Source organism: Schistocerca nitens, chromosome 5 (genome assembly GCF_023898315.1).
Source record: "Schistocerca nitens isolate TAMUIC-IGC-003100 chromosome 5, iqSchNite1.1, whole genome shotgun sequence".
In the NCBI taxonomy this organism is placed as follows: domain Eukaryota; kingdom Metazoa; phylum Arthropoda; class Insecta; order Orthoptera; family Acrididae; genus Schistocerca; species Schistocerca nitens.
Genome location: NC_064618.1, coordinates 849,948,330 through 849,959,203, shown reverse-complemented (window position 1 = coordinate 849,959,203; position 10,874 = coordinate 849,948,330). Strand labels below are relative to the sequence as shown.

Sequence of the window (10,874 nt, the reverse complement as noted above, 5' to 3'; positions counted from 1 at the left end):
ATGTAATTAACTATTAATACCTATGTTGATTCACAATGAGAACTACTTTAATTAACATAGCTGTGGCGTTGTGTTGTCATGCAGAGCTCAAACTCCACTTGGAAATAGATTCAAGATTTCTTGGTAGGGAAGATTCAGCATTTTATCTTGGGTGGAGAGTCATCGAGAGGAAAGACGATGTTAACAGTAACCTCGGATCTTTTGAAGATAATGCAATTTTCTGCTATGAAGCACAGCCTTAAAAACACTGACAAATAGTGTCTCACAGTAGACAGGGAAAACTACGAGTACAGCTTCATACGCAGTAGACGAGACAAGACTTGCCGAGGAACTACACTCAAGGCATTCTCAGAAATCCATCTAATAATCAATGATCACCATGTTAAATTAGCTGAACTTGCTAAAACTCAAGAATGACTCAGATCACGACCAAATCCTTGTGGTTTTCTATATGCATTTTGCAAGTAAATTAGTTTCATCCGCAAGAGTGATAACCAGGGATCCTTTGGGCAGAGAACTGCTTCCAGCGCCTGAGAAAGAGTACAGGTAAAATCCATCTACGAACAATGCCAGTAGAACGGATCCACGGAGGGATCACTCAGCAGCATCTGCAGTAGGATTCTAAAACATCTAAGTTCAGAAACAAACACTGTGTGACACAAAGAGACCTTACGTACAGAACAGTGAAACTATTCCGGAAACACTGGACATGTAAAATCCAGAACGCTATTCACATATAACGTCTGAACAGTGAAAAGAGGTATCTGTATGAATAAGTTGTTTACAGGTTCGTTGTTTGTTAATTGTCGAAAAACTTTCGGTTTACTGCCAGACTGAGGCCTAACTAAGAAAAAATTAGGAAAATATATTCAGCAGGACATAAAGGCAAGCTACGACACGATATTGCAGTCTGTGTTATCCCGAACTGCAATGCAAGGTTGCTTGCATCACAATTCGGAATAACACAGGCACCGCAGTATCGTACTTACCCGCGAACACCCGGCAAGCGCTTTCCGCGTAAAATGTCTCCCCTGTACGGCATTCATCCTGTTGCATAGCAGTTATTAAGCGGGTAGTATTTGCTGCAATCTCAAACATTTCGCAGACGATGCAGTTGCATATCAGGAAGTATTATCTGATAAAAACTAAGGTGACAATCAGCCAGAGTTCAGCAAAATATCAACTCAAATGTAAAAGGCTAAGGGCTCTTAGTCTGCAGAAACGCCATATTGTGTGCTTATGACATGTAGCAGTCTTCGAGTATGCAATCAATGAATCAAAACTGGAGTTAGTCATATCACGCAAATGACTGAGAGTGATAATTTGTCACTATATGGATTGTAATGAGCACATTCGTTTGGTATAAGGTGCAGCAAACCCAGGGTTCTGTCAGAGATTGGAAAACAGCTGTTGGTGTACGGAAGAGAGTCTTATAGAACTATTGTATTTATTATCCGTACTAAGACATTGCTCAGGTGCGTCGTATCCATATCAAGTTGGACTAACAGGGGACGTATCAGGTAGACAAAAGAAAAGCAGCGATAATGCTCTGAATTATGTCTGACAAATGGGAGACCGAGAAACCTCAACTGGGAAATACTCGAAAACAGAAAAAAAGCATCTCTTGAAAGTTATGTACACAATTCTAAGGACACATCTTTTACGAAAGTTCTGTTTTGAACACTGTGTACACTATGTTTCATTACGATTAAGGAGCGATCTGTTTTTCGTGAACTATAGGCTCCCATTTTCACTTGTTATTTTCTAAAATTTCGAACTGAATTTCAGGTCTGCCACAGATACTGTTGTGCCATCAGCACATATAATTTAAGCTGAGTACTTTGATCACACAATTACAGATCAAGACACATCCAGGGAATTGGTTACTAAATACTGTTTTTCGCTAAAAACAGTTTTCTGGCCCTGAAAAGTAATACAAAGTGCGCATCGAAAAACAATATTTTATATAATGTTAAGTTCTGTAGTCCTCATGCCATGTCAGCTGATTCCGCAATCCTGTTGTACTGGCTTCATCTCAGACAGCCCACGAAGCGGTGAGACAGTTGACAAGATATAATCTCTCACTTTCCCTTTGCTGTGACTTAGAATTTACACGCGAATCAGTTTAAGCCTTTGATGGAACTTCGCTTGCGTAATTATGCATCTGTCGCCGACTTTTCTACAGATATTTCCAACGTAAACAAGTTCTTTCCCTTTACGAAAGGAGAAGATCCCGAAGTTATTGATACCGCTTTCAGCCGTTAAACAAAGTAACCTGTCCGACTTATCGTTAGGATAAATCTGATAATTAACTGCCGCAGATGTTAACACATCGTAGAACACGTTAGTAAATCGTTAAGCGTTATTCTACGTCACAGAGAGCTGAACCAGATCGTAAATCAGCCTGTGCCTTAGATTAACGAAAAGTAGGCCCATCTGTATTCCATCGATCAACGTGAGTGCTAATTACATGGGTTTTTCCAAACCTCTCCAGGCAAATTTACCGTATTTGTGTATTTCCGCTTCGGAAAACCGATACAGAATCAGTTAAAACACACAAAACGCTCAGAACTAAATTTTTACTACACGCAGAGAAACGGCTTGCAAGGAATTCTGATATTATCGCACTGTTTTAGTGACATGGAGGGCATCCCGGCACAGAATCACAACAATAACATATGAAGGAGTGACGAGTACCAAGCCAGAGCGGATCTTGAAAAAAAAGGCACATTGTGAAAGAAAGGAAAGAAACGTGTCATATGCAACTGATGAGACTCCTCTACATCGGTCCTACAATGGTAACAGCGGTTTTCACCTGTCACCTCTGCAGGCCACGTATGTTACAGATTCTATGTCAAATTATTTTAGAATCATACTCAAAACAGTTTTGCTATCCTCAGTACTACAAGAAACACCAGCACATTTATGCCACGAACTTCTGTAGATAATGAGGTTAGTGACATTTACATGGTAGCACTGTACAAGAACACACAACTAAAGTGCTCAAGCCACATTACTGATTCTATCACAACTGGGGTTAAACAGAGAGCATAAAGCACTCTGCGAACAAGTTACCTTAGAACAATGGAGTGAGCGAAATGCGTTCGCTCCGTATTAACAACTCGAATTACAAAGTTGAACAAGTTTGTTAGCTACTTTTCTGACGTTGAACGGTAGGCGACAGACTCAGACACGACGAAAACTACACATGAGAAACCCTTCATCGTAGTTTCTTCCGTTGTCATGGATGAGTTAATACGTAGAAATCATATCGAAAGCTAGAAACGAAACCTGTTGCATTCCTACAAGTCGGTTAACGTCACGCGATAATCACTGCCGGTATACGATGCGATACGCACGGTCTGCTCTCTTCTGGACAACTGAAGTGAATTTTTCAGGTAATGCACAGACGCAGAGAGGACTTGCTGTTACCGAGGATGAAGGTCATTCTGGTCGCGAGCGGAAAAAACCGCACTCGATAAACGCAGTGAAGAGCTGATAAAGAAATGCGTAAATACGCACACGTCGAAGCCTGCCGCATCACATTGTGGTCCACAGCCGGCAAGGTAAGTCCTCTCCGCTCTGCAGTATACTAGACTAGCTAGCACTACCTCTACCCTAAGACATCGCCTTCTTGTGCAGATGCGCTTCTTCCTGCTGTTCGCTGTTGTCATTGGCATCGCCTGCGGCGCAGCGGTGCCCAAGGGTAAGTGTCATCAAATCGTACTCTTAGAGGCCAAAATAACCATTAACGTTTGGTTCTAAGACAAATTATTTAAGCTTAATTGACGACGTAATCGTACCATACATGTGCTGGACAACATATTTTCAAGACGGAAAGGTATTAAAGACGTCAGCTGCCAGTGGGCATTGATTTTTATCAACGGGACAAACTGGAAATTTGTGTTTTCTGCTCATTACATGCGCTGACCACCACGCCCTCCGGATACAGTAGTCAGCTCAACTGCACCGACTACCTTAGTGTGCCTCCCACCGGACCCAGATTCTCAACTATTCCTTCAGTGCAGTTGCACGCAAGCGAGATGCTGCGCGTAATGAGGCTCATAAGCAGGAGCGCTGCACCAGAAGTGTGAGGTATCAGTTGAGAATTTGGGTCTGACGTGGTCTTGCTAGGGTAGCCGGTGCAGCTGCGGCGAGCCCTGTGTACAGATGGTTCAGTGGTCAACGTATCTGCCTAATAGGCTGGAGACACGGGCTACAATCAGAGGGGGACACAAATTTTCAGCTTGCCAGTTGATATAAATATATGCCCATGCCTTTAATTCCTTTGTCAGTTGATTAACGGTGGCTCCAATATCAAAATGGTGTCTATTCCTTCGGACATGTCTGAAAGAACAGAACCCCACACATATAATAGATTTTCAGTTATATGAGCTATGCTTCCATAATGACGTGCACAGAAGTCTTCCATATGACCAACTTCGTTCCGTGAAGCTACCAGATGCTGGTGTACCTCACAAAAATGTAAGCTATTCGCAGAGAAATACCACATAATTTATTGCGCTTCAGTGAAGCAAATAGTTATCGGACACACTGATTTAAGCAAGGATGGTTTACACCCAGCAGAAGAATTTTTGAGACTGCCTGAGTAGACATTATTTCGACAGATTTTATCAAATGAATCGCGTACTGCCATTAAATCTACCTGGGTAAAAAGTAATATGTCCTCCTACAGGCATTAGCGACTTAAAAGTACACCTATGGCGTCGATAAAATACTACACCCCTGGAAATTGAAATAAGAACACCGTGAATTCATTGTCCCAGGAAGGGGAAACTTTATTGACACATTCCTGGGGTCAGATACATCACATGATCACACTGACAGAACCACAGGCACATAGACACAGGCAACAGAGCATGCACAATGTCGGCACTAGTACAGTGTATATCCACCTTTCGCAGCAATGCAGGCTGCTATTCTCCCATGGAGACGATCGTAGAGATGCTGGATGTAGTCCTGTGGAACGGCTTGCCATGCCATTTCCACCTGGCGCCTCAGTTGGACCAGCGTTCGTGCTGGACGTGCAGACCGCGTGAGACGACGCTTCATCCAGTCCCAAACATGCTCAATGGGGGACAGATCCGGAGATCTTGCTGGCCAGGGTAGTTGACTTACACCTTCTAGAGCACGTTGCGTGGCACGGGATACATGCGGACGTGCATTGCCCTGTTGGAACAGCAAGTTCCCTTGCCGGTCTAGGAATGGTAGAACGATGGGTTCGATGACGGTTTGGATGTACCGTGCACTATTCAGTGTCCCCTCGACGATCACCAGTGGTGTACGGCCAGTGTAGGAGATCGCTCCCCACACCATGATGCCTGGTGTTGGCCCTGTGTGCCTCGGTCGTATGCAGTCCTGATTGTGGCGCTCACCTGCACGGCGCCAAACACGCATACGACCATCATTGGCACCAAGGCAGAAGCGACTCTCATCGCTGAAGACGACACGTCTCCATTCGTCCCTCCATTCACGCCTGTCGCGACACCACTGGAGGCGGGCTGCACGATGTTGGGGCGTGAGCGGAAGACGGCCTAACGGTGTGCGGGACCTTAGCCCAGCTTCATGGAGACGGTTGCGAATGGTCCTCGCCGATACCCCAGGAGCAACAGTGTCCCTAATTTGCTGGGAAGTGGCGGTGCGGTCCCCTACGGCACTGCGTAGGATCCTACGGTCTTGGCGTGCATCCGTGCGTCGCTGTGGTCCGGTCCCAGGTCGACGGGCACGTGCACCTTCCGCCGACCACTGGCGACAACATCGATGTACTGTGGAGACCTCACGCCCCACGTGTTGAGCAATTCGGCGGTACGTCCACCCGGCCTCCCACATGCCCACTATACGCCCTCGCTCAAAGTCCGTCAACTGCACATACGGTTCACGTCCACGCTGTCGCGGCATGCTACCAGTGTTAAAGACTGCGATGGAGCTCCGTATGCCACGGCAAACTGGCTGACACTGACGGCGGCGGTGCACAAATGCTGCGCAGCTAGCGCCATTCGACGGCCGCCACCGCGGTTCCTGGTGTGTCCGCTGTGCCGTGCGTGTGATCATTGCTTGTACAGCCCTCTCGCAGTGTCCGGAGCAAGTATGGTGGGTCCGACACACCGGTGTCAATGTGTTCTTTTTTCCATTTCCAGGAGTGTATATTCTGCATACATAATTTTAAAGCAAAGCAAAGGAAAGCTCCGTTTTCTGACAGTAATAGGGCAGTTCGAACCGACCGACCGCAGTGTCATCCTCTGCCAGTGGCGTCAGTGATTCCGATGAGGAGGGGCGTGGGGTCATCAGGCGACTCTTCCAACCTTTTCGCCTTCTGACTTTGGGAACGTTCCTTATCACTCAAATAGCTCCTTAATTGGTATAACGATGCTAGGAAACCCTTTCCAAGTCCTTCCAATAAGGAAGAATCTCCGGCAGTACCGGGGATCTAACCTGGGTCCTACACGTATCAGCCAGAGGCTGATCACTGAGCTACGCAAGCAGATAGTTTTTAATGAACACCTAACGCTAATAACTCCCAAGACTAGCCAGCAGTACCGAGCGAGGTGGCGCAGTGGTTAGCACACTGGATTGGCATTCGGGAGGACGACGGTTCAAACCCGCACCCGGCCATCCTGATTTAGGTTTTCCGTGATTTCCCTAAATCGCTCTTGACAAATGCTGGGATGGTTCCTTTGAAAGGGCACGGCCGACATCCTTCCCCATGCTTCAATACTCCAACGAGACCGATGACCTCGCTGTTTGGCCTCCTCCCCCCAAACAAACAAACCCGAACCTAACTAGCCATCAGTAACCGTTGAGCTATATTGCTGCTTTTTCTTGCCAAGTAACAGTCACTAATTAAAACGTGGTGTATTCTTTTTGAATGAATAATCAACACTGAGGTAAGACCTAGTAATCTCATTACATATTTAAGGATTCTGGTTACTCTCTTACATAAAACGAAAACAAAATTTCAGTGTCTACCGAAAACAAGCGAAGATCCACTTAGAATTATTTACGTAACACGTCCATTCAGTAAGCAGAAGTTCGCTAACGCCTATATTAAAATTACACAGCGCCCAAGCATGAGACAGTCCAGCGGTTCCCGGCCCAGCGATCCAGCCGCAACCTCCAAGATGACCTGAACGACTTCCTGGCCCTCATCCCCGTCGACGAAATCGTCAACATCGTCCTCAACTACGTCGCCAACGACGCTGAGGTGCAGGCCGCCCTCCAGTACCTCATGTCTGACGAGTTCGAGAGCATCGTCGTCTACGTCGACCAGCAGCCCGAGCTGTACGATGTAAGCAACGCTCCATTAGACACTTCATACACCTATGAGATGTTACATCACTCAGGTTCTCACTTCTCCATTTTTTTCCGCAGCTGCTCAACTTCCTCGAGTCCTCAGGCCTTGACCCCTACGGCTTCCTCAACACCATCCACGACTTCCTGGGCATTCCTCAGATTTCGAAACCCGCCAGCCGAATGAGGAGGAGCAGCAGGAGCCTCAAGTCCATGCTCGATGAGATCCTCGCCATCCTCCCTGTCGACGAGCTGAAGGCTCTCTACAACGAGAAGCTGCAGAGCAGCCCTGACTTTGCTGAACTCATCAACAGGCTCAGCTCGGACGAGTTCCACGTAAGTAGTTATCCTTTCATAGCTGTTGAATGGCTACGAGCGTCCAACATTTTTCTTTTATGTTACCTCCATACTTGACCTCTAACCAGAAATATGACGTTTCCAGCAACTGGTGTTGCGCGTTTTGGAGCTGGACGCTGTGCAGAACTTGATCCAGATGCTGAGGGACGCCGGTATCGATGTGGACGCCATCATGGACTTCATCCGCAATCTCTTTGGCTGGGCTGATTCCGGCTCCTTGAAACTGAGTAAGAATGTTTTCTTTAGTATCATCTTTCTATGGGGCTTGTTATTTTAAGTTTATATTCGCATGTGCCACATATTCTTTTGCCCATTGTGCTCCATATTGTGTGGCGTAATTATACAGTACTAGTTGAGGCCAAGTATCTCGTAATGTTTTCTCGTATTCCTCTAAAGGAAACGGTGAGCCGTGAAATTTTTTACTACCTCAGCTTGCCGACATATCTCCTCTACTTTAAAATTTCTTTGAGACAATATGAGGCCATCATCAAATATACAAAATAAAGCCGTCAGTGGAGTAAATTTACAACTGGTCGCACTTGGAGCTTACATCACAAAAGAGTCAACCCGACCTACCTATCATCATCTGACCCAACCCTATCCTCATTTTGCATGGACCTTCTCCAACGTTATACTAAAATCAGCAAATCATGGACAAACATATAGGACACCTCGTTTCTGTTTTTCACTCTGCTCTCCCTCTGTTATCCTTTCCTGGCTCGTAAGGTTTACACGAATTTCTACATTTCCAGTAAACCCAAGACCCATCTTCGGTACGATTGCTTGCAGCTGTATCACTGTCAACATTTCCTACCTTCATCACCAAACATTAAATATAGTTTCCAAGTGTAATTTTAGACGACTCCCCTGCCTGCAGCACGAAACCACCCTTATAATCTGCCCTTCATACCATCCATAACGCACCCAAGGATTTTCACCGGAAAATACTTCCAACGTCAATACCTTTCCTCCCTGTCTTCTGTCCTATCCTCCTCACAAGTACCTCGCACTTACTCGAATTATTTCTTTTCATTACATACATGAAACACTCCTCCTATAGTATTGTCTCCATTCTCCAAATCATACCCAGCTCATCAGCACTGTAATAACCCCAAATCCCCACAACGATAGCGTCCATCACAAATAACTAATATCATAAATATCACAATACGGCATCATTGACATTATTTTACAGTCATAAAAATTGTTCTGGTATTTCAAATAACAAGTCTACAGAGTATTTGAATGTTAGTCTACAGAGCGTTTGAATGTTTGGGAACAGCCCATTCAAAAATAGGGGATATAAATGACACTAAACTAAAAAAATACAAAATAATAACACGTTAAAAACATTTACAATCTTGGCATCAGTGCTTCTGTACAGACTCGAATCACAGTTCTGTGCTTGTACTTGCACCCAGTGCTGTTAGCAACAAGAACAACATGAAAATAATAAGGAGACGTGGTAGACGATTAAGGTCTTACGTCTCATAGACGAGTTTAATTAATGCCCAATAAATACTCAGCAAGGTGAAGTGTGTCATTGTAGGTTTCTAGTAAATGAATCCAGAAATCGCATTGAACAAGTTATGTAACTGACAGAATAACTCAATGTGGGTGGATAGGCACGAGAAAGAGGGGCTGTTCTATCTAGTGCAGGTTCAGTACTTCAGCCACTATGCGAATCATAATGCTAACGAGAGAACTCCATCTTCCCCAAAAGGCATACGACAGTATACAATGAATATATTATGGAACATTATTTGTGAATTTTGCAGAAAAATTATAAAACTGCTTAAAACCCTGTGATCTGGAAACAATTCTTCTACATCCTACAAAAAGGAAAAAGTGTGTGCACGCTATTACACAACTTCTAGGAAAAACCAAAGACACATTGTTCACTTGCTCAGCACTGACTAAACCGTCCATCGTTTTACACTATCATTAAATAGTTATACAATGAACCACAACAATCTGTGCAACTGTAATGAGACATTCAACAGAATTTTGTAAAAGAGCAAAATAGATGCACTGATACGCGACATCTCATTTTCAGAGCCGATCCGAGGTGCAAAGATGATGCAACGTTTCCCAGCAAAAAAATCCAGCCGCAACCTCCAAGATGACCTGAACGACTTCCTGGCCCTCATCCCCGTCGACGAAATCGTCAACATCGTCCTCAACTACGTCGCCAACGACGCTGAGGTGCAGGCCGCCCTCCAGTACCTCATGTCTGACGAGTTCGAGAGCATCGTCGTCTACGTCGACCAGCAGCCCGAGCTGTACGATGTAAGCAACGCTCCATTAGACACTTCATACACCTATGAGATGTTACATCACGCAGGTTCTCACTGCTCCATTTTTTTCCGCAGCTGCTCAACTTCCTCGAGTCCTCAGGCCTTGACCCCTACGGCTTCCTCAACACCATCCACGACTTCCTGGGCATTCCTCAGATTTCGAAACCCGCCAGCCGAATGAGGAGGAGCAGCAGGAGCCTCAAGTCCATGCTCGATGAGATCCTCGCCATCCTCCCAGTCGACGAGCTGAAGGCTCTCTACAACGAGAAGCTGCAGAGCAGCCCTGACTTTGCTGAACTCATCAACAGGCTCAGCTCGGACGAGTTCCACGTAAGTAGTTATCCTTTCATAGCTGTTGAATGGCTACGAGCGTCCAACATTTTTCTTTTATGTTACCTCCATACTTGACCTCTAACCAGAAATATGACGTTTCCAGCAACTGGTGTTGCGCGTTTTGGAGCTGGACGCTGTGCAGAACTTGATCCAGATGCTGAGGGACGCCGGTATCGATGTGGACGCCATCATGGACTTCATCCGCAATCTCTTTGGCTGGGCTGATTCCGGCTCCTTGAAACTGAGTAAGAATGTTTTCTTTAGTATCATCTTTCTATGGGGCTTGTTATTTTAAGTTTATATTCGCATGTGCCACATATTCTTTTGCCCATTGTGCTCCATATTGTGTGGCGTAATTATACAGTACTAGTTGAGGCCAAGTATCTCGTAATGTTTTCTCGTATTCCTCTAAAGGAAACGGTGAGCCGTGAAATTTTTTACTACCTCAGCTTGCCGACATATCTCCTCTACTTTAAAATTTCTTTGAGACAATATGAGGCCATCATCAAATATACAAAATAAAGCCGTCAGTGGAGTAAATTTACAACTGGTCGCACTTGGAGCTTACATCACAAAAGA

At 45.2% G+C, this 10,874-nt stretch overlaps 1 protein-coding gene across 29 annotated transcripts in view; it reads left to right on the top strand.

The window, feature by feature from the left end:
* The first annotated feature begins 3,491 nt into the window (after nucleotides 1-3,491).
* LOC126260919 (uncharacterized) overlaps nucleotides 3,492-10,874 on the top strand; it is a 239,964-nt gene continuing 232,581 nt past the window's right edge. For 24 of the 29 annotated variants that reach the window (XM_049958410.1, XM_049958406.1, XM_049958394.1 and 21 more), the window contains exons 1-8: nucleotides 3,492-3,566; nucleotides 3,643-3,706; nucleotides 7,080-7,306; nucleotides 7,390-7,644; nucleotides 7,751-7,892; nucleotides 9,722-9,954; nucleotides 10,038-10,292; nucleotides 10,399-10,540. In XM_049958410.1, the coding sequence (XP_049814367.1) occupies nucleotides 3,507-3,566; nucleotides 3,643-3,706; nucleotides 7,080-7,306; nucleotides 7,390-7,644; nucleotides 7,751-7,892; nucleotides 9,722-9,954; nucleotides 10,038-10,292; nucleotides 10,399-10,540 (1,378 nt within the window). In that variant the 5' untranslated portion in view covers nucleotides 3,492-3,506. The remainder of the gene's footprint in view (nucleotides 3,567-3,642; nucleotides 3,707-7,079; nucleotides 7,307-7,389; nucleotides 7,645-7,750; nucleotides 7,893-9,721; nucleotides 9,955-10,037; nucleotides 10,293-10,398; nucleotides 10,541-10,874) is intronic. The other 5 variants (XM_049958408.1, XM_049958397.1, XM_049958396.1 and 2 more) reach the window with 5 other exon arrangements.